Here is a 23,875-nt window from a genome sequence, read left to right as displayed (position 1 = left end):
ATGCTCGATCACAAAATTTTCCTACCCGGCGCCGGTATCGATAGCCGACGTCGACGTGTCTTGATCTTGCTAGTTCACCGACACAGTCAACATTGATTTTGAAGTCTAAGATCTGGAAATTGGTAATGTCCAATACTTATGAATATTTATGTAGGCCTCATTTTTGTCATTCTTGCATAGTTATAACGTTAAACATTCGTTTTCAGATTCCAATTCCATTGATTGAGCTGAGAGTGAGAAGAGTGAGAGAAGGCCGAGCCGGAACTTTGAAGCTGAACAGTCAACATGAACAACAGTCCCACGAGCTTACTTTCGTGCGGTTTCGCGCCAGTCAGTCTTTCAGTTTGATTTATATTTTTCCTCAAGAAATCAGGCAAGATACATGAAATAAATAGTGAATAACAATTGTTGGCATTATCGTGATATAGGGAACCACCGTTCACTTCATACAGCAGCGCTTTATTCAGTCACACGCACGGTTCCCTAGGCTCCAGGCTCCATTCACTTTGTACACAAGTGCGCGTACGTACACAAATCTACGAGTGGTTCCCAAAACCACAATTTGGCCCAATTGTTCATCAAACAAAGGAAATGAGGAGGGAAAATGGCCGAAAAGGCTTTGGTTTGTAATTGTGTAACCCAGGGGGCTCCCGGCCGCGTAGCGGTCGGGAGCCCAGGATCTTACGTGCATTTTACCATACCTCACGGAGAAGCATGAAGTATGGTCAAAATAATTCTCCGAATAAATAGTTAAAACAGAAATCAAGCACTTACCACGATACGATTATATGGATGATGGTCTAACAAGTGGCAGTTTTTCTGACATCTGGGCACAGACCACCCATGGGTTCATATCGTCTCGCGAGCGAAGGATTATCAGTCATACGCACGCGACACACAACTACACTTCCAAAATACAGTGGGCTTTTGCCCACATAAAATATTATGTATAAATTGGTATTCCACATCCTGCTATGACACTTACCGAATCATTTAGATCCTTCCGTGACTTCTCCTTGAAGTTTCTTTCTAAAAATATGTATATTTTCTTGATCTTTAGTGAAGATTTTACGGAGATAGAAATCAGACAGCGTTGATATCAATTTTCTCCTGAAGAGGGCGCGCGATTTATATTCATATCAAAGACACGACAAGGGAAAGAATAGGCACCTACACTATTTTACACGCATATCGATGCAAGGCATTATGCAAAGTCCGTGAAGTGTCCAATCTTTTCATTGTATAGACTTTGGTATACCGTATACGTATTATTGACGTTCGTCAAAGCTTGTACTGCTGGTTTCTTTCCAGGCACGTATATTATTTTCTTTTTTTTTTTTATCAGTCATCTTTTTAAATTAATGCAAATGAGTGTTATCATCACCAATAATAATCATTAATTATGTTTTTTGAAGGCATTTCATTAATTGGTGCCCATAATTAGTAAATTAATCATAAGGATTGCGCATTCAAAGAATTTAGATACAGTTATAAAATTACCGAGGAGCTGAATCAAGGTTGTGAAATTATTAGCGCCACCAACGGGCTTCCTTGTATTTCCGTGGAAGAGACAAGCGAAGTCACTTTCGAGGCCGAGGTAAGCAAAATGTGCTTTTTTTATCGGATTATGATTTTATAATTATTTTCATATTCAACAAACTATTGCTACTTACCGGCAAGAGCCCCGGTGCGTAGCGAGAAGGAGCTTCGGAAAATATTACTTCAGCAATGAAGCGATGTTTGCCGACTACTTCGAAATCCAGGGTCAAACACGGTCTATTGTACGAGGTTAGTACATACTAACCTCGTACAATGTGTGAGTGGGCACAGACTGGAACCTCTAAAAATGAAAAGTTCTCTCCTCCAGTCTCGATTGGCCATTTTGTTACAATTCATAACAAAAAATGGCCGATCGAGACGGGGGTAGAAGGAGAGAACTTTTTGTTTATTGAAGTTCCAGTCTGTGCCCAGATGTCAGGAAAACTGCCACTCGTTAGACCATCATCCATATAATCGTGGTAAGTGCTTATATTCGGAGAATTATTTTGACCATACTTCACGCTTCTCCGTGAGGTATGGTAAAATGCACGTACGATCCTGGGCCCCCTGGGTTAGTAATTGTGATGCATGTCCTGATGATGTCAGGCTAACAAGTAGGCCCTTGTCCTCGAGGCGCACAGCCAATTATATATTGGAGACTGTCTCCCATGAGAGAGATTATCTCCAATATCAGAGACTTTTGTAAAGAATTTGGGTATTCAATTTCTGAGACAGTCTCCAGTTTGGGAGACCAATATCCTTTGTTTACATTTGCTTCAAAAGGATTACCTTGGGCTTGGCTGCAAATAAAAATGTGATAAGCAGATTCCTCTTGAAGTTGAAAATTACCCCTCTTCACCGTCTACTCTGGATTTTTGTTGTCATCCACACACAAAACAAATGAGCTTCTGTCCTCAGTGAGACGAAACTTTGGGTGGTAAAAATAATGCTTTTGTTGGTGTTGTTTCTTTTGCAAAGCAAGTCTCTAATATAGGAGATTATCTCCCACATTGGAGAGTCTCCCATATTGGCCGTGCGCCTCTACTGCTAACCGCTAAGTTAGAGTAGACTGTCAGTGTCAGTCAGCTTGCAGCCGTCTGTTTCGAAGAGTTTCCGAAAAGAGTTCCATATGCACCCCCACCAAAAATAAAAGATTGTTGAGACTTCCGGCTCGCAATGGCCGACCGCCGTCGCATCTACCCCAGCACGAAAGACGAACCGAGAGTGCAGTCAGCGCACAGCTAGTACTAGACAGCTGGCAGCCATCTGTTTCGAGGAGTTTTTAAAACATTTTTTTAAAAATTTCTCCTCGTACACAGACGGCTCGCTATTGTGCAGCCACCATTAAGGGACTTGCAATGCAAAATCCCCCCGTCGGGGCTCTTCAATTTTTGTCTTTAAGAATAAAAATTTTGAAAATTAACGCGACCAAAATGCAAATTAATATTCCCTCTTGGCATTAATTGCCAAAAACTGAGAAAAATCAAGTTAAAAGGAACAAGAACAGTGACTTACCTCGGCTGTTGCGCAAATTCACTTCTCCGTTTTATCCGATCTTAAGTACATAAACATATGGCCATTGAGTCCCCTGTACAGATCGGCTAGAACTTCGGTCTCTGTATTTGGTGAGTGAAGCCAACCCTCTTGGCATTAATTGCCAAAAAATTGAGAAAAAAAACTTAAAAGGGGAAAAAACAGTGACTTACTTTGGCTTTCGCGCAACTTCACTTCCCTGTTTTATCCGAACTTAATACATAAACATATGGCAATTGAGTCCCTGTACAGATCAAGCTAAAACTTCGGTCTCTGTGTATGTATTTGGTGAGTGGAGCCAGCGAAGTTCAGCGGAACAACCAACATAACAGAGACCGAAGCTTTTGGTCCAGTGATAGGCCAACCCTTGGCGTTAGGCGTAACAAAAAAAAAAGTAAGATCTAAGTCTAACAATTAAGATTATCCCCTTAGACTTACTGTTATGTGATGATAAGACATATTTCACATAGTCAATATTATATCAATACATAATCAATACTTAATCAATACTTCTACAGGAAGTATACCAGCTCCAACTTTCATTAGAAAGTATTACTCATTCTTCTTCCAGCTAAACTTCTGATGCACACACATTTTATGGGTTTCTTATTCACTACATTTCATGTTCTCCCTGAAAGGTCAACTCCCCCAATTCAGAGTAAAGTTATGACGTACAGATTGTTTTGGTCAAGCGTCCAAGGTTGACCAACACCTGTTTGGTTGTAAAGAGTCCAGACCAGACCAATATAAAAGGGGTTCACTTCTGAACCCAAATCAGATTGTTAGAGATTATTACAGATTGCAGATTACTTTACAGATTGTTCCAGCATACAGATAGATAAGAGATTGGAGTTTAGAGAGTATAGTCACCATCAGACTTACACATGTTCCTGTATTATTTGTTATCATCATCTTCATCATCAAGTATTGTATGTATGTATGAAGTGTACATTCTACATTTTGCATTGATTTGCCTCTTAAGTCTGGTTGAAAATAAAATTGCAATCGATCCAACCCCAACACAACATTACACCAAAGAGACCAAGGGAATCTACACCAATGTACACTGGGTAGGATGGAGAGAGAGAGAGAGCTAGAGAGCCAGAATATTTAGATTATGAATTTGACAATTAAAATGTTTTGTGGACTATTTCCTTTTTAAAAAGATACCGAAGATCTTAATTCTAACTGAATATGGGAAGGGATTTAACTAGAATTTTGAATTCCAATAATTGGTCCTTGATATTATGCCATTTTTAAGAGAGAAGTATTGCACTGTGGGATATGAATATTTCAAGCATTTCCAGTAGAATAAGTGTACAGATGTGTTTGATAAAAGAAAATTGAGGGAATTCGGCAAGAGATTTTGTTTTTAATATAATAACAAATTATAACTGCAATATTCATTTTGTTCAAAAACACTATATTTAGAATTTTCCAAGATTGTAAACAATGGTCCAGAATGACTGAGATATGAGGAGTGAGTAATAGTTAATTTTTATTGTCCTTTTTTGTAAAAGAAATATGTTAATATTTCATGTTTTTATTACCTCAGACTATATTGCAGAAGTTCAAATAAGGTAAAATCAATGTATTATACAATAAAAGATGAATCATCTTCGGTAACATGTGCAGTTTATATATGACAGTGATGTTTTTGGCAACTTTGCACCAGCATGCTCATTCTATTTGAACCTATTATCAAGATTAACATTAACACCTAAAAGGTAGTAAATGCTACTTCATTAATTGGCATCTCATTTAAATAAACCTCAACTTTGAATAATGATCTATTTTTATTTGTGAAAACCCTTAGAATTTTTTTTCGAGCATTTAAAGTTAATTCATTTACAGTAAGCCACTTTGATATATATTTCAGTTCATTATTAAAAAACATTTTGTAAAGTTTTAACATTTTTATGGGATATGAACAAGCTGGAGTTATCTGCATACAAAATAGAATCCAGAGCATTAGAAATGCATAGTAACGGCGATGTATAGGCAGTGAAAAAAACATGCACGTTTTTGCTAGATTCATATCGGGCTAGCTCTAGGCAGGCTTCCGTGAATGGGAGCATGTCATCATATTACGTATTATAAAATAGTTTTAAAAGCACCTTTAGGAGCTTTTAGAAATTGGTTGTCAATAGGAAGTAGAGAAAATTTCTGTCATTTTTTTACTTTGAAAATTTCTATAGATTCAAAAATATTTGTGTACAAACTGTATTTTTTATGTTGATGAAAAAAGGTAAAATTTTTGATAAAAATGGCATAATAATGTACTCATAAAATATACACACTAAATTACACTATAAATGTCCTACAGTATGTTGTGTATGTTACTTTGGGAAGAACTAATATTGTAAAAACAACCATTCCAATGATAAGAGTTGTTGATAGTGTAGAGTGACGACTTTTCATAAAATAATATATTTCAATGAATGAAGATCAACTGGTTTTTATTTCTCTCAATTAGTGTTTGACAGGTGATTGAACTTTTCTATTATTTGTATAATTTGTGGAGCGTTGTGGCCCAGTGGATTAGTCTTCGGACTTTGAAACAGATGGTCGTGGGTTCGAATCCCGGCCATGGCGTAATTTCCTTCAGAAAGAAACTGATTCACGGTGTGCTGCACTCAACCCAGGTGAGGTAAATGGGTACCGGTAGGAAGTAATTCCTTAAAAAGCTGTGTGCGCTATGAACGCCTAACTTAGCCGGGTAATATAGGAGCGCCTTGAGCACCTAATTAAGTGGATATGTGCACGATATAAATACCCTATATTATTATAATGGAGAAGTCCTTATCACGAACAAGATTCTATAAAATGAGGATCCTGCAGTGCCCCATCATGATGATCGTGTTAACATTTTTAGAATGAATTTCATATTCATTTCCAATGAATATCAAGTCTCAACTTATTAAAATAAATATCTTCCTGTGTGTTTTTCTTTTGTCCATAGAAATCAAGTGAAGATGACTGCTTTCAGACAACCCAATAATACTAGGCCAAGTTGTGTCAGTGCTGCCATCTTAATGAGCCTCTTCATATGCCTTGCTAGTGTTCATATAGCAAATGCAAAAGGAGAAGATGAAGCTTCTACTGAAGGCTGGATGGACTATTGGTTTATCAGATTGGCACTAAATGTTCTTGGCTACCTGTCAGTGATTGTTCCTGCTTGGCTGGTGATTCGCTATGTCAGAAGCTCTGGATACTTGGAAAGGGGAGGTGAGGATCCCTCAGGTACAAGTAGTGGCATATAAAAAGACAAAGGCATTTCTGCCTTTTTATGCCCACTACTCCTAGGGGGAAAAAAGTCATTTTGCACCCTCCCCCCCCCCCCTTTCAAAATCACAACCATTTCCTTGTCAAAAAATGTTGAAGTAGTGCTGCCTACATGTTTGGGCAACAAAATTTTGGGAATGAATAAAGCTATCTAAATAATTTTTTTTAATTTCTGTACCCCTCTCTTTATTTCTTTATTTTTGCCAACAATATTAGAAGAACTGTAGGAAGTCTGAATACAATTTACAGGCAGTAAAGCTTTGTTGTACCAGTACAGTTGGAAAGGAAGTAAGGGCAGCACAGAAACAGAAGTTTATCTTATTGTACTAGCACTATCAGAGCTCTACATGTGTATAATAATTAGAATTAGATGAAACTCTGTAGGCCTATAGTACCAAGTTGATTTATTTGATAAGAAGATACAGGTACTAATTTAAGAATAATGAAGACTACACGGTAAAAAGACAATTGTTCTGGCTTTGGGTTTATTAAGTTAATACAGGTATAGTTTGAGGTGCTTTTGGAGAAAAAATGTAAGAGGAATAAAATGTTAGATTCAATGTTGATAACAATATCATTTCAGATACAGTTACCCGCACAATGTTATTTGTTTTGAAGATCACATGAAGGCAATGTTTTACAGTACATGTACATGTAATTTATGTAAAAAATTTTTTTTGAGCATATGATGTGAAACATGAGCTAGTAACATGTGTCATGAATTTGCCCTTTTGGGGTATTCAACCCTGCGCTTTTATCTGCATTTTTATCTGCCTGAATGACCTGAAATGAGAGGGAACTAAAGGGCTGCAGGTAATGATAATGATATCAGTAGCTCTACTTTATTTGTCCATGTATGCCAAGTATAAATTATGAACTTTGATAATGTAATGGTGTTTGTGATGGTGATAGTAATAATGGTGATGATGATGATCATCATCATTATCATCCCAGCAACAATAATGTTAATGATGAATTGACATAAATGCAATAATTGGTAGCTATTGTTTTTCATGCCGAAGAATTCCTAGGAGAGTAGTATTTCTTTGGGGTATTTTCCTCTCATTTCTGAGTCCATATCCTAATCAGTTACAGTAGGTCTCTTTAAATCTCTTATTTTCTGAAATATGTATTTTGTGTAGGTCATGGCTGTTGGTACAATACTGTCAAATCATGTGTATCTGGGTCAGACGAAATCAAAGCAAGCTTAGAGGAAGGAGGTAGCAAGGCTACAGTGACTGAGAAACCAAAGGTAATATTATTTGTACATAAAAAGTTTAGTTCCAAAAGGTACTACTTCCATATTAATTCACAGACAAACATATTTCCCATTTTCATCAAAAGGGGATGCAGTACCTTTTGAAACTAAACTTCATACCACATAAAATGCAAGTAAAAGAAAAAAGTTTTACTTCAGACTACATTTTCAACATTTCTTGTATGTGCCCATAAATAATGCACTAATTATGACACTATTTTGGTCTACTTAACTGTTATGGATTTGTTGCATGACAGTTTGGTTCATGAAAGAGTTCATATATTGACCTGATAAAGTTTACTGATGATATTGGTTCATTCTTTTTATTCTTTTTATTGGTTTATTTTTTTTACTTTCAACCAATAAATTAGAAACATGTATTTAGGACTAACAATTAATTCAGTAATTAATTATTCAGTTGCTACCCTTATTGATATTGGCCCCTGGTAATGAGGAAATTTGCCTTACCAAAGGGCAATAGTACATCAAATTTGATTTAAACCCAGGTCATGGCCATATTTCAAATCTATTGCCCTTCATATGAATATATATCTTGCCCCCTCAACCTACACAAAATTGTCAATGCTACTTAAACTTTTGGGGGAATGGAATATCAATTAGAAAGATGTTGTTTGAAGGTTTGCATGGTGGCATGTACAATTGCTGATGTGGTTTACGGTACACCATGTGGAGTGTTATAGAAGCAGTGGATAGAAGAAGAGAGGAAGTGGATAGGCGAGAAAGTGGAGATTTGAGAATAGAGTATTCTTTCTTGAGAATAGTCCTGAAAAGGACTGTAAACCAGAAGGAATGTTGAGTGAGAACTGCTTGAGTAGTAGAGCTGATGAGGAGATGCTGGCTTGCGTCGGCGAGTAGAGATGATGAGTAGTAGAGACTCGACGTTTCGGACAGGTTGACTGTCCGTCTCCTGAAGACGGACAGTCAACCTGTCCGAAACGTCGAGTCTCTACTACTCATCATCTCTACTCGCCGACGCAAGCCAGCATCTCCTCATCAGCTCTACTACTCAAGCAGTTCTCACTCAACATTCCTTCTGGTTTACAGTCCTTTTCAGGACTATTCTCAAGAAAGAATACTCTATTCTCAAATCTCCACTTTCTCGCCTATCCACTTCCTCTCTTCTTCTATCCACTGCTTCTATAACACTCCACATGGTGTACCGTAAACCACATCAGCAATCAATTAGAAAGTAATGCTGTATGCATACTGTAAATGTTATTCCTCATTGATTGGATGGGTGGTTGGTTGGATGGATGGATGGATGAGTGGGTGGATGGATAATTGGATGGATGGATGGGTGGGTGGATGGATGGATGGGCGGGCAGATATATGGATGGAAGGATGGGTGGATGGATGGGCGGATGGATGGGTGGTTGGATGAATGGATTGGTAGATAGATGGGTGGGTGGGGGTGGATGGATAGAGGATGGATAGAGGATGGATGGATGGACGGGTGGGTGGGTAGAGCAATAGATGGATGTGTAGATTGATGGATCGACTGATTGTTTTATGAATGGATGCATGCATGCATGCATAAAACACTATTGCTTTTTTAAATGAAAATTAGTATTATGACTATAATAGTGTGTAATACTCTTTTTATTTGCAGATGAACCGTGGTTTCGTGCTGCTATTTTGTGTGGCTGGCCTGCAAGGATCATATCTTTCATGGGGAGTCCTTCAAGAACGTATAATGGCACATGAATATGGCAAAGATGCACATAATCCAGGAGAAACGTTCACCAACTCCCAATTCCTAGTGTTCATGAACCGCATCCTTGCTTTCATGGCTGCTCTGGTTTTCATGAACTTCACTGCTCAACCTCGTCACACTGCACCTCTCTACAAGTACTCCTACTGCTCTTTGTCCAATATCATGAGTAGCTGGTGCCAGTATGAGGCTCTCAAGTTTGTCACCTTTCCTACTCAAGTCCTGGCCAAAGCTTCCAAGATCATTCCTGTGATGCTGATGGGGAAGGTTATATCTGGCAAAACATACGAGTACTACGAGTACATCACAGCTGTGATGATCTCTGTTGGTGTGGCACTGTTCTTGTTGTCCCAGGGAGGGGATCACAAAGGGTCAACTGTGACAACGTTATCAGGGGTCATCATCTTGGTCGGTTACATGGCCTTTGATAGCTTCACCTCTAATTGGCAGGCAGACTTGTATAAGACATACAGTATGTCTAGTATTCAGATGATGTTTGGTGTCAACCTCTTTTCCTGCCTGTTCACCAGTTGGTCTCTTATAGAACAGGGTGGGTTCTTTGAGGGAATCGGCTTCATGCTCAAGTACAACACCTTCATGTTTCATGTAGGACTACTCTCACTGTTCTCAGCCACTGGACAGCTCTTTATCTTCTACACCATCTCCCAGTTTGGTGCGGTCATCTTCACCATCATCATGACCACCCGTCAGGCCCTGGCTATCCTCCTCTCTTGCATCATTTATGGCCATCCTCTCAATTTCCAGGGCATTATGGGTGTCATAGTGGTATTCATTGCCCTCTTCCTCAGGGTATATGCAAGACAGCGCAAGTCTGGGCAGAAGCCCAAACCTCCCCCTGCTCAAGAATCATCCCTGGGTCCGACCAAGACATGACTAGGCAGTCATAGATCTAGTCGTACTCACCATTTGTAAGCCCGTGCTGTGACTAAAGTGCTCACCTTGTGCCATGATCTGATAAAAGCTCTCCTTTTTGAAGAAATTTTCAAAAATATTACCCCGTAAATACGTGTACAGTAGGGCCATCTCTGATCTACCAAAGATTAATTCTCCTCAGATACAGAAATGATTTATTGATTTATTTAGTCATGCTTTTAGGGGGAAATTGCAATGTTAGATCCTCCAGAAAATGAAATTACATAATCCATTTGATTTAATTGGAAAAATGAAATTTAGCCACTGAATGCATTTTGTGAATATCCAAGAGCTTCATTCATACCAGGTGAATTAACTATGAATTATGTACATAGGCCTATATTAAATGTTAGTGTTTTGTGGTGGTTTAAATTATTTGTACTTGTTTTCCACATTTGTTCTTCAATATTTACAGCGTGCTGTCAAGGTTAATTTCTTTCAAAAGTGAGGCAATTATCTAGACATGGCTTCAAAGACATTTGTAAATAACTAACTGTATATTTGAGCATAAGAGTATTTCACATCAAGTCTCGACATTGAAAAAAATGTCTTTCCGCTGAATGTCTAAATGTTATCTTGGTGAAAATGAGAATGATACACATTTAATGCCAAGAATGAACTTGAATTGTACAAAAGAGAAAAAATTGAATTAATGTCCACTTTCTTAGATTGTATTTAACTTGATATTATGACAATGGAAGTACCTTACTTTGCAATATTTCTATAAATTTTGGAAATTTACATTTTCATTTGTAGATTTGCATATCATGGTAGCCTATTTTTTATCATTTTTTTCTGAAGCGGAAGTATATTTAAGAGTAGCTTCCATACCTCTTTTACCTTGAAAAATTGCAATTAATTTTATTGCAAGTTGCAGATATTTATATAAATGTGGCAAATTGGCTGAAACTGTTTGGAATTATCAATGACATCAGCAGTGCACTAGACAATCTAGTTATTACAAGGTGTGTAACCAAGGTAAATTGCAATTTGTGTAAATTACAGTTGGATGTTAAAAAAGAGAGACCTCATCAATGTACCTCTGTTGGACCTGCCTTACAGATGCAGGTGTTCACTATTGTCATTGTAAGCCCCCCCCCCCCCACTGAATGGTACTAATTTGAATCGAAATGACGCTCAGCAACTACAGTTACCATTATATGGAAGAGTTAACCAAACTATCAATAAAAGAGTTGCAATTCAATAGTACAAGTTGATCTTCAACCAATCAGGATGTTTAATGAAACTCTTTCTGCATCAGGGCCCAGGTCTCTACAGTGACTATAACTCTTTTGATAATTTTAAGAGTTTTCAAGAGAAGACTGACAGGTTTTGAGGAAAGAGACTGTTGAATAATACGAGTGTAGGTACCAAGATAAGGACCCACATGAAAAGAACTTGCATCTTTCCCATTATGGTAACACATTGCGACAATTTCAGAGGAAACATTTAGATTTGATAAATGCTATGTATTTTATACTGAATTTATGTACTCCATATACTTAATTTGAGTGTTTTTTTCTACATTTTAGAAATGTATATTAGGTAAGAAAATATGATTTATTTTTATTTGAATTTGCAAAGTGACTTTTTTTATCAATTGCCTCTTATTCTTTCGATAAAAAAAAATAGAAAATGAATCATGAAATCATGGCAGGAGATATTTGAACCATGTAACATACTCTCTTAAAATCATTATCTCCCATTCTGTTGATCTAAGCAAGAATCAACCTAGAATGTATTAAGTTGTGAGGAAAAACCCAAGTTTGAAACAAATTATTATGAAGGTTTATTACAAAAATTCAGTCACTCAAAAACAGGTCTCTACAACATGTACTTGATTATACTAGTGTGCTTGGCATTAGTGTTTTTAGACAAGACATTGACATCTGTAGCATGTCTGTAAATTGAAACATTTACTTTTGATGTATTGGAATTCCAATTCTTGTATTAAAGGTTATATCTCCCTGATGATCATTTGCAAGAACGTTATCTTAAAGATTTGTAATATAAATATTTTTTGACAATCAAATCTACCATTTTGTCTCCAAAGTAGCATTTCATGAAGGAATCTCTTCTGATTTTTGCTTCCGAGCTACTGAAATCTTTACAAGCATTTGGCCGAGAACAAATTGGTCAATGAAAATCACTGGCAAATTGTTTCATAAAATGCACAATTTACCCGCCTTTTCCCCATACTTAGATTTTTTTCTGAATTAACTTTTTGTTTTATTCTTTAACATGGCCTATTTATAATTTTGTTAACATTTGATGTGAGATTTGTGTATTTTTATTTTCATAAACAGTAGTTGGGGCTTTTATGTGTGTGTATTGTCTTGAACTAGGCACCTTGACTTTCACATACATTCAGTATTAGTGTGGTAACAATATCTTCTGCTAGATGTATTTCATGTAGATATGAGCTGCCTTTTGGGTAAAAAGCTGCGAATATATTTATTCTTTAGAATTCATTCAAATATATGTATTTTTCACTTAGAACAGATTAAGAATGTGTTTTGTTTTCTTTCCTGGAGATGTATCAATATATTCAAAGAATAAATAAATATATTCAAATGTAATTAAATGGCTGTAACTTGAATTCATTTTGTGTTGTAGAATTCAAAGTTTGTGTTAAAAACCTCATATCAACACCACCCCCTTCTGTTATCTGTTTCTTTCCCCTCTCTGTTTCTCTCTTACACTCTCTCTCTCTTCATCTCTGTTTCTCTCTTACACTCTGCCTCTCTCCATCTCTGTTTCTCTCTTACACTCTGTATTCTTCTCCTTTTCTCTTTCTAAGAAGATATGAGAATACACACATACCTTCTTTCAGAATTATTAATCATCGATAACTATTGATTTTCAATCTTTGCAAAGTAAATACAATATGAAAACATGAAATGAGGGGAAAATTAGTGTAATTGTCCATATTTCCAGAATTTTACATGAAGTGTTTCACAGACTTTTTATTTCATTGACTACTTTTTCAAGTAGGTATTCCTCTTGGAAGGGTAAAAATTCTTAGATTTGAAAGAAATTCTCATCCCATATTGTTTGAAAACTAAAATCTGCATTAATTTTCAGTTATTTCACAGCTGTTGCTTTTCCCTTGTTAGATTTGAAGGGGGAAAAAGAGATATGGTCACTTTAGAAATCATTCGAGTTAGTTTAAAAAGACCAATCTGAATGTCTCAAGATGTAATATTCATGGGAATTATTTTTTAATGGGAGTACTGAGCCAATAGGGAGCTTTAGGTTTCCTGATAATGATGCAGAATCATCCGATTTGGGGAAATCAACCTTACTGCATATGAAATAGTGGAGAGTGCAGTGTTGAGGGAGGGAACGTTCAGTGTCATGGGCTATTAATCCTGAAGCTCTATAATATTTGGAGAAAAAAAATACAAATCTGACCAACAATCTTTCCAGAAGATTTGTTGAACTGTCTCAATGAGAATTTTTCACATCACTGTTTGAAACCTCTCCAATGAATTTCATCCTAATATATGGTTGGTTTCATGATATTTTAGTAATTGTCATACTACATACATGTATTTTATCTGAGTTTCATTTTGAATTACTATGAGTTCAAATCATATAGCATTTTATCTAATCAGCAAATAACGATAAAGTTTACACATAGCAATAAGTTGAATCAGCATATATTAATGAAACTGACAGAGAAATCAACTTAGTAATGCAAAAATAAATATGTTTCTGAATGCAAGAGACCAACATCACGAGCAGCAGGCTACAAAATGCAGTCATATGGTTTTAAAAAGATCCAAAACCTTTCATCAAATCGTAGGTATAAATCCAGCACAAATTGTTCACAATGAAACAAGTAGAAAGTTGGACGCTGACTGTAGATTATCCATTGGCATGTTTTTGAGGTGTGCATCATTTATTCTTTAACAGCACAAAGCCATGTTAGAGGAACCTCGTATGAAAATCGTGGATGACCATCATCATAGGGGATGTGATAACTCCTTTCTGTTGATTGCATCACAGTGTCATGAGCCAGATTTTGCTGCAAAAAAATAACAGAAGAGTAGCATTATTAATCCAAGCATTTTCTAATACAATGGATCTCAAAATAAAGATAAACCAAATTCACGAGGCTCATATTAACAAAGTTTTGAATATTACCAGGATATGAAAAAGCAACAGACATGCACAACTGAATGAATTCATCTGAAGGACAACGGGTATATATATCCATTTTGCAAGTTTTTGTGAAATAGGTTAAGTGAATAGAAAGTAAGCAGTCAATCAGAATAAGCAACCTTTTAAATCTTGCATTTATGAACACAGCCTTCAAAAGGCTTGACAAAAATACAATGTCCATGGACAAAGAAATCACTCGGCTGAGGCATGAGAAAAACTTCCATCTCAGCCCAAGTTTTTGTACCTGTCCTCTTCAAATCTGATTATGTAGTTGAGTCATGCGAGGTGTCTGATGAACAAGCATGGTGTATCAATGAAAACCTTTCATATTTTATAGGAAAATTAATTCTTCTCTGAATAAAAGTCCTGAATTAGATAACCTTTTAAAAATAAGTACGGTATATTTTGAGTGTTGACTCAGTCAATGGAGTATGATTTCAGACAGTGCCCTTAAAAATATCAAGATTTCCAAGGAAGACATTCAAATCGTATCAACACAAAATGTATCAAATAATGAAAAGTAGGCACAACTCATGATTTCTATGCTCAATGCAAGGTTCTAAATTTGACAAATGAAAACCAAAAATACACTTTGAGTAAATAATGTGACATACATTCAAGCATAAATTTTACAAATACACAGAACCCAATAAATGATTTCTAAATGATTATTTGTTAAAGGGATGGTCCGGGCTGAAAATATTTATATCTTAATACATAGAGTAGAATTCACTGAGCATTATTCTGAAAATTTCATCAAAATCAGATTTTGATGAAATTTTCGGCATTTTGCTCAGTGAATTCTACTCTATTTATTAAGCTATACATACTTTCAGACCGGACCATCCCTTTAAAATTAATATCAGATTGAAAGTGAAGACACTATTGAAATGTTTTCCTCCTATTCTATGAGTAAAGTTTTTCTATACCGAAAGAACAAAAGGCTAATTTAGGAGACCTATTTTTATTCTTTTAGAATATTCAAATGTAAACTTTATTCATTCATTAGTTTCATGTTGCACGATTTACCAATATGTATTTTCTAATGTCACATTTAATTTTATTAAATAATTGACTCAATTAAATGAAGCTTCCTTGACGTGTCAATGGCAAAGGTATAACCATTACCTTAAAGATCGCCTGTCCATCTCTAAAGTCCACAGGAGTGAGCTGTTGCATACGTTGCCATTTAATGAAAGACAGATGAGCTTCTGGACTGAGTAAGGCTTTGTGGTCACGAAGTAGATCTCTACTGACATACTTTGTCTTGGTACCACTGTGCATGGTGGCATACAACATGAAAGGGTCATCTTCTGACCTGTATGGTAAGAGGCAAGGGATCAAAGGTCATTACAGCAGAAGAGTGATGAAATGCAATAATCTTCAATATTTTCATACCGATGTAGATCAGAGTAAGATATCAGTTTGAATAGGACACTGAATTACACATCATTTGTGTTTGGCCAGCAGCATGGGCTGAAAGGGTTAATTCACAAACTGTTCAATGAGGTTGAACAAAAAAATATCATTGAAGAGCAACAGAGTAACAACATACAGGATATAAGAGATTGTATGAAAATAATGGTTTTTAACCTATTTAGAAACTATTATATAAGCTTCAGGTAAGCTCTTTAATATTTGTCATTTGGGAAATTCCATAAATGTACATTCTACCTGCTGTGTTAGGACCTTTCTGAAACGATTTATCCCTGTTTATTGCTTCATATTAATAGGTGTATGGTTTTTAAATCATTGCAGCTTGCGCTTGAGTCGTTCATGAATAGAAGTACCAAACTGAGAAAAATGGCAAAAAATGATATACAGAAAGATTCATCCTTTTAAGAGTATTTCCCATATGACACTTTCACATTGGATACTTACATATTTTGTGTGAAGAAGCAGTCAGCCAAGTCTTGTATAACACCCAAGTCATTTTTCTCATACTGGGATCTTTGTTTCAACATGTGATGTCTTCCAAGGACAAGACAGCGGTAACCACAGTTCTTGGTAAGGTATTCCACAAATTGTCTCAGCTGGGATACCAAAACATAAACCATAACATGAACACTGAAATAGTCATCTCATTCATTGTAGCATTGTGTCTTTAAAATGTCTTATATAGATAAGTATTATCATTAATCAGGTCTAGCAACTATGGCAGACATAATGTAGGCTATATGTTAGGTTATATCTAGCAAAAGTATTAATTGCTTATAATTAATGGTAATATATTTAACTAAATATTTTGTTGAATTCAAAGCATTGCTTTAATCAGAATTATGCTTTTACATGATAAACTTAACTGTGACTGACTTGGATGTGCACAAACGTGCTTGACTTCAATTTTAGAAAATAAAGGCCAAGCTATTCAGACAAAATCATTGCTTTCTATCACAAGTACCAAGACACATTTGAGAGCTTTTATAACACACCACTTTTCCTGGTGACTTTCTCTTCTTGAGTTTAGCGACGTTCAGTCCATCTATGACAACGTCATATGAGGGTCCAGAATCAATAAAATCCATGAATGCATCAAGTTCTTTTGGAGTGGTCTTCCTGAATATATCCTTGCCTCTGATTACCTAACATAAAGGAAGAAAGAATGAATGAACACTAAGGATTAAATATGAGTAAAATATGACACATTAAAGAAGATAAAATAATCAAACAGTGACACAGGAAACATGTGTAACTTGATTTTTGCAAAGTCTGAAAGCAAAAAAAAAAAAAGATGCCCATTCAGATTTAGCAAGTTACAAATATAACAAAGACTTAATATCAACCAAATCAAATATTGAAAATGATGCCAATATGGTGACACAAATAAGAGTGAACATTATTTCTTTTTTCAAAAAATTCTCTCTATACACTGTTTTTTTATTTGAATACCTTGCTAAAGATCTCTTCTCGAAGATTGATGAACTCTTCCTCACTTATCTTCAGAGGTTCAAGATGACTGGAGCAAGACTTACAAACCCCTGTATGGCTGATCTGGGTGAAAGAAACTCGCCACGTCTCATGTTGCTTGCTAAGATAAAGTAGAGACAAAAACAAAGTTAGATTACTTAAGTAAAAACTATTGGCATTCATTGCTTTTAGTTGACATCATATAGAATACAGTTCAATGATATTGGAAAATGCAAAGCAATAATGATGCTATATCACTTGTCATGTAACCATAAATATTCTAAGCACTTAATAGCGCTCTTCTTTCTTTTCTAAATTATACCCCCCCCTTTAAAGAAAATTATTCAATGCCCTCTGGTTTAACTTTTTCAGTTTTTGTTTTTTTATACATATTTTCCCCACATTTAAGTATATTATACATTCTCTGAATTATGGCAAACTCAGAAGTTAATTAAGTTTTAGACAATTCCAGTAGAACTTAAAGGAAAAATAAACAAAATTATATATAATGAATTCACCTCTTGAACCAGTTACCCAGTTCCTTTGCAACATCGTGTGAAGGAAAGTGCCTCTTTGCCCTCTGATAATTCAAGAGTCCAACCACCACAACCACATTGTCCTGAAGAACAGACTGGTCGTCAACACTGCTAGTAAAGAATGAGAGCATCTCTAGAACACTGGCATCTGTTGGTATGAGATCTCTTCTGTAGTGGTCTTCAAGCATAGATTTGGCAAGACTTTTATCACCATGCTGACAAGCAGCTATCAGGTAAGGTTCTAGGATTCTTGATGTCACGCAATCGGCGTCATCTGCCTTCGCAAGAAACCTGCTGCTCTCCTTCCATCGGTCTGTCATACACAAACCAGATACAGCATTGGCTATGGTTCCCTTATCCATCATCCTATGGTTCTCCTCTAACCAATCAACACACCAGAGAATTCCTTCAAGATCCTGACACGTTGTACACATGAAGAGACATTTACTCACCAACTGATACTTCAAAGCAGAGGGTTCATCCTTGATGAAGGCAACAAGCGACTTCGCAGACACCGAGAGCCCTTGTGTAGCAATCGATTCCATGGCACGCAGTTCATATTCAAAAGTGCTTCTTGCTATGTAGTGCTTTTTCTGTCGCTTCTGCTCTTCCATCCACTTGATTTTCATGTGGTTCCACTGTTCTACTGTGAACCATTGGTCTTCAGAAAAATCAAGTAGTTTTCTACTTCTCCTCCTTGACCCACTTTCTTCTTTATGCTTATCATCTTGCATCAAAGTACTTTCATGTGTCAATGTCCTCTGATGCATGAAAATGGCAGATGGGATGGAATTTCCTTTAATGTGACAAGGATATAGGAAATCACATTTTCTTTCATGGTTTGTGAAGATTGATTGAAGAGTACTAATTTGTGAAATATAGAATGAAGTTCTACCACAAAATCTGAATGATTCAGCTCTTCTTCCAAATGATATCTTCATGCCAAATGACTTTAGTTGATTGCCTCTAGGAACCACTTGCTTCATGCTACATGTTGATAAAAAAAGAGCCATATTCTTTGGCACCAGCATATGAGTATCTTAATTGTTGAAGCTAAGTAAAACAATACAAGATATCAACAAATCCAGTCTTGGTAGAGCTTTTGGCAGACACACTCCATATAAGAACATCAGTTCTGAAATAGCAAAAAAACAATCGATCAAATTTAATGTCTGGATTGTCTGACAATGAATTAGAATATAAATGAAAATAAGAAAGAAACATTGGTGAATTTAATGAAGCTGGATAGCAAATTTATGAATTTTTAAAACATTTTATCTTTGTGACTTAAACTGTTCCCCAGTGTATTGACATTGATTGGTGATTTGTGACAAATAAATATTTTTCTAAGGATCATGAAGGAATGGTGTATCTCCTAATTCATCCCCAAGTCTGTATTTCCCTTGGAGTTCAATACTGTAGCTTGTCCCAGAAAAAAAAGATATGAGAATCATTTATGCTTTATCATAACTCAATATGATTTTTAAAAAATGACACATCATGGTAAGGCTTAGAGCCTCCTCTCTCGTCTGATGTAAATAAAATTATGCCACATCATTTAATAATGATTTGAAAAAAAATCGAAAGATAGCAAAAAGTAATTTCGCAGACAGTATCTCAATGCAAATTATGAAATCACATGCCTTCAAAGTTCCTTATCTGCTCCATATCATATACATGTAACCTTGTTCATTGAATGAGTGATCTGGGTCCCGTAACACAAAGGTTAGCGATTAATCGTATGCTTGATTTTCACGACTGATTGTACATTGTAGTCTATGCAATCAATCATGGAAAAAATGGTCTACGATCATTGCTAACCTTTATGTTACGGGCCCCTGCTCTTTATATCAATGCCCAGGCAAGTGCAGAGGCCATAAAAAATGCCAGATTAAAATTGTCTCTACCTTTCACGTTTGCATATTTTTGCTTTTGTATATTAAAACATTGCATAGAGACTGTAAATTCAGATGAAGTGATCAAGTTGAACAGGATTACCTCACCTCATAACATTATGATGATGATTTAGTCTTGTTTCTTGTATTCATTGTCAAAAGTTCACCATTTTCAAGTCTAATTACAATCTATTAGAAAAAAAATAATCGCTTTCAAGCTATTTAGAACCATGCCATTGCGTTAGTGTAGCATAGAGGTTTGACCTGTTTTAGTTTTACTGCAAGTGTCAAGAGTCCATTTGATGGTAAAAGTTTGATTTTGGAATTTTCTCTAGGCCTATATAGAAATTCTATACCTCATATTTGCTATATTTTTTAAATATATAAATAATATATTACAGGTGGGACTAGGATATATTGCCAATTCAAGGTATTTTCTCATTCACAATCAAAGACAATTACTAAACTAATTTAAGATTAACAAAAAATTTGAAAATCTACTTCTTTAAATTAAAACGATTCTTGCATTGATTTTTATTATAGAGCACTTGAGTGGATAAATGTTTTTTTAACCAAGTCAGTTTGGCCAAAAACTTAATGATTTCTTTCAAATGTTTTTATTGTAGGAAGAAAGAAACAGTAAGAATGTTGGACTATCAATGATCACGCTCACGTCTCACGAACACATCATGTATAGTCACGTATTGTATTACCAGACACTATCATGATTCCAGACGTGCATATTACTGCGTACAAAAAGAATTTCGTACCATCAGGCTTCCGCAATTCAATTTCACAAAGCAGTACATAGAACAAGATTGCAAAAACAAGGCAAAAAATCCAACTTTTACCTTATTTATCTCTAAATGACAGAAATTGCTTGAAATATCATATAACATAGTTTTGCATTCAAAATTGATATTTTTCTGATGGAAAATGTCCCTGATTTGCCGAATTTCAACCTCGTCCGCTCCTTCCATCGAATGATGATGTGTGGTGTATTGTGGGTGATCGTCGACGGCTAGTTCTCAAGGTAACCGTGAGGTTTACCGTGATTAGAGCCGTATGTCGACCATCGATCGACAGTGCATCAATATAGAACTTGATGAGCGTCATGATACATATTAATGAGCATAATATTGGAAAGTGCCATGGAGCATGCAGCTAACCAGTAAAAATAAAATTAGTTATCAGACACAAATTTATTACCAACATCTGCTTAGATTCGATTATGAAAAAAGCAAACTAAAAGAAAGAAGTTGTGTGATTGTTTTCTTCATATCATATGAAGAAAAAAATCACACAAATTATTTCTTACATCATTAAAATGAAGAATATCTTTACCCGTCAGCGCGCGTCCGGAATCATGATGTAATTTGTCACGCACAAAAATAATCATGATAATTGTTTTTCGTGGAGGGGTATGAAACAAGTGCGATGCAAAGAAAACGAAACGGTTGGTAAATATAAAACAATTTAATCATATTCATAATTTTCATAATATTTGGAATAGCAAGTGCAAATTTTTCTTGAAAGTATTTCCTCTAGTTGTCATTTTTAAAGCACTGAAATAAAGGTGTCCGGCACTTGTTCATTGCTACCACCCTGCCTGTGGTGAATCTACAGGTAGGACTATGGTATGCCACCCATGGGTTCATATCGTCTCGCGAGCGAAGGATTATCAGTCATACGCATGCGACACACCACTACACTTCGAAAATACAGTGGGCTTTTGCCCACATAAAATATTATGTATAAATAAATATTCCACATCCTGCTATGACACTTACCGAATCATTTAGATCCTTCCGTGACTTCTCCTTGAAGTTTCTTTCTAAAAATATGTATATTTTCTTGATCTTTAGTGAAGATTTTACAGAGATAGAAATCAGTCAGCGTTGATATCAATTTTCTCCTGAAGAGGGCGCGCGATTTATATTCATATCAAAGACACGACAAGGGAAAGAATAGGCACCTACACTATTTTACACGCATATCGACGCAAGGCATTACGCAAAGTCTGTGAAGTGTCCAATCTTTTCATTGTATAGACTTTGGTATACCGTATACGTATTATTGACGTTCGTCAAAGCTTGTACTGCTGGTTTCTTTCCAGGCACGTATATTATTTTCATTTCTTTTTATCAGTCATCTTTTTAAATTAATGCAAATGAGTGTTATCATCACCAATAATAATCATTAATTATGTTTTTTGAAGGCATTTCATTAATTGGTGCCCATAATTAGTAAATTAATCATGAGGATTGCGCATTCAAAGAATTTAGATACAGTTATAAAATTACCGAGGAGCTGAATCAAGGTTGTGAAATTATTAGCGCCACCAACGGGCTTCCTTGTATTTCCGTGGAAGAGACAAGCGAAGTCACTTTCGAGGCCGAGGTAAGCAAAATGTGCTTTTTTTATCGGATTATTATTTTATTATTATTTTTATATTCAACAAACTCTTGCTACTTACCGGCAAGAGCCCCGGTGCGTAGCGAGAAGGAGCTTCGGCAAATATTACTTCAGCAATGAAGCGATGTTTGCCGACTACTTCGAAATCCAGGGTCAAACACGGTCTCTTGTACGAGGTTAGTACATACTAACCTCGTACAATGTGTGAGTGATGGTATGCCAATGTTGTACAGAGCACACACTTCAAAAAATCATTAAAATATCACTTTTGTGACCAAAATTACTAATTTTCATACAGTTGCAATTTATTTTTCATTAGTAACTTGGGAATAATTTTTGTATTCACCAGAGCGCTCAAAAACTTGAATTTTTGGCATATTTTTGTGTACGCCCTCTATTGGTGGAAAGTAATATGGCAAGAAAATTTTAATTTTTTGATCTCTATTTTTAATTAAGAAAAAAATGATTTAAAGAATCAAATTGAAATAAGAGCATAGTATGAAAAATAGGTGTAATGAAAACTGTCAGTGTAAAAAAATCAAGCATTTGCCCCAAAGAAAAAGAGAAAATAAGCCAAACATTGCCACCCTTATTTTGCCACACATGGAGATATAACTGAGAACAAGGTTATATTATAACCTTGTTCATTGAATGAGTGGTGTCCGGTAGGACATATACACTGCCATACGCTCTAACTAAAAAATAAATATATGGGACCGTGATAAGAGCAAAAGTGGATAGCGGACGACGCGATTTTTTAGAACTTGGCATTTTGGAAATTTGGAGTGATATATCAGTATCTTTTGATATACATTATGCAAGGGAAATCAATTAATAACATATTAAAAATGTGTTGACGGTTCGCAGAACTCACCTAAGTTTATCTAAAATGCTTAATTTTGGGTGGTCTCCTGCCTTAGCTTTTTCAGCAAATCAACCTGAGCGGATGGTGGAGTCGATTCAACAAATTAATAAAGAAAACCAATACACAACAAAATATCGCGGGCAAATAGAAAACCCTATTTTCATGCTACCCTCTTTTCAAAATACTTTCACTTTCTAATCGAACGATTTTTAATGAAATTATATGGTGAGAATATTGCTACATTTTTTAATAATATCCGTGTGAAAATTATATTTACCGGTCTCGAGATCCGTGCACGAGTGTTTACTTTTACCCCAGATCATTTATAATTAAATGTTACCTTTAAGTAAAACTGAGTCATGGGGGTCGGGCCGGGGGCTCTCGCGTACCTACGGGGGGGGGGGGGGCAGTCTGCCCCCTGACGAGCCACAACCCATGCAAAAGACGTATCCCTGCCCCCCCCCCCTGACGAGCTTGAAGACCTTTGAAGGCCCCTGATATCTTTTTAAACGTAAATTCATAATTTTGACATTGTAAGATTTAAAAAAACAAAGAATTACAGATTAAAAAAGCAAAGCAAATTTAAGTGTATGTTCATATAGGCGTGATTTGTTGTTGCACGAAGATGAGCACACTTGTGACTTTTTGCACGCTCATGCACTCACGTATAGCCTACGTGTTAGTCAGATAGTCTTGCCTCAAAGGCAATTTCATCAAAATCGGATGTAATAAGAAAGTTATTATTTTCCATGAAACAGTTATATGCACAACTCAGTGACATGCAAATGAGGGATTCGATGCCGTCCATCA

The 23,875-nt window shown here is 35.9% G+C and overlaps 2 protein-coding genes across 6 annotated transcripts; one reads left to right on the top strand and one right to left on the bottom strand.

Annotated features, from left to right (window-relative positions):
- The first annotated feature begins 18 nt into the window (after positions 1–18).
- LOC121418794 (adenosine 3'-phospho 5'-phosphosulfate transporter 1-like) lies at positions 19–12,082 on the top strand. 5 transcript variants are annotated; one of them, XM_041612934.1, is made up of 4 exons: positions 19–122; positions 6,035–6,300; positions 7,500–7,609; positions 9,246–12,082. In XM_041612934.1, exons 2-4 carry the CDS (start codon positions 6,048–6,050, stop codon positions 10,239–10,241), a joined length of 1,359 nt encoding a protein of 452 aa, XP_041468868.1. In that variant the 5' UTR covers positions 19–122; positions 6,035–6,047; the 3' UTR covers positions 10,242–12,082. The 5 variants fall into 5 exon arrangements, with proteins under 5 accessions (XP_041468868.1, XP_041468864.1, XP_041468865.1 ...); XM_041612930.1 differs by having other exon boundaries at positions 6,035–6,315; XM_041612931.1 differs by having other exon boundaries at positions 58–150; positions 6,035–6,315.
- Positions 12,083–13,856: 1,774 nt separating this feature from the next.
- On the bottom strand, positions 13,857–23,151 carry LOC121418793 (mitochondrial ribonuclease P catalytic subunit-like). The gene is made up of 7 exons (XM_041612929.1): positions 23,075–23,151; positions 17,873–19,025; positions 17,337–17,475; positions 16,880–17,029; positions 16,329–16,480; positions 15,576–15,765; positions 13,857–14,310 (listed from the first exon to the last, which is right to left on the bottom strand). Exons 2-7 carry the CDS (start codon positions 18,919–18,921, stop codon positions 14,185–14,187), a joined length of 1,806 nt encoding a protein of 601 aa, XP_041468863.1. The 5' UTR covers positions 18,922–19,025; positions 23,075–23,151; the 3' UTR covers positions 13,857–14,184.
- Between the last annotated feature and the right edge of the window lie 724 nt (positions 23,152–23,875).

This window comes from Lytechinus variegatus, chromosome 7, assembly GCF_018143015.1.
Source record: "Lytechinus variegatus isolate NC3 chromosome 7, Lvar_3.0, whole genome shotgun sequence".
In the NCBI taxonomy this organism is placed as follows: Eukaryota; Metazoa; Echinodermata; class Echinoidea; order Temnopleuroida; family Toxopneustidae; genus Lytechinus; species Lytechinus variegatus.
Note: the sequence above shows the minus strand (reverse complement) of the source record. Positions and strands in the feature narration are given on the sequence as shown.

Coding starts and splice junctions, on each gene's coding strand:
- LOC121418793 (XM_041612929.1), bottom strand. CDS start 18,921: ATGCTGGTGCCAAAGAATATGGCTCTTTTTTTATCAACATGTAGCATG. Junction 17,476..17,872: donor CTGGGTAACTGGTTCAAGAG/GTGAATTCATTA, acceptor ACTTTATCTTAG/CAAGCAACATGAGACGTGGC. Junction 15,766..16,328: donor TGCTTCTTCACACAAAATAT/GTAAGTATCCAA, acceptor CTTACCATACAG/GTCAGAAGATGACCCTTTCA.
- LOC121418794 (XM_041612930.1), top strand. CDS start 6,048: ATGACTGCTTTCAGACAACCCAATAATACTAGGCCAAGTTGTGTCAGT. Junction 6,316..7,499: donor GGGAGGTGAGGATCCCTCAG/GTACAAGTAGTG, acceptor TATTTTGTGTAG/GTCATGGCTGTTGGTACAAT. Junction 7,610..9,245: donor CAGTGACTGAGAAACCAAAG/GTAATATTATTT, acceptor TTTTATTTGCAG/ATGAACCGTGGTTTCGTGCT.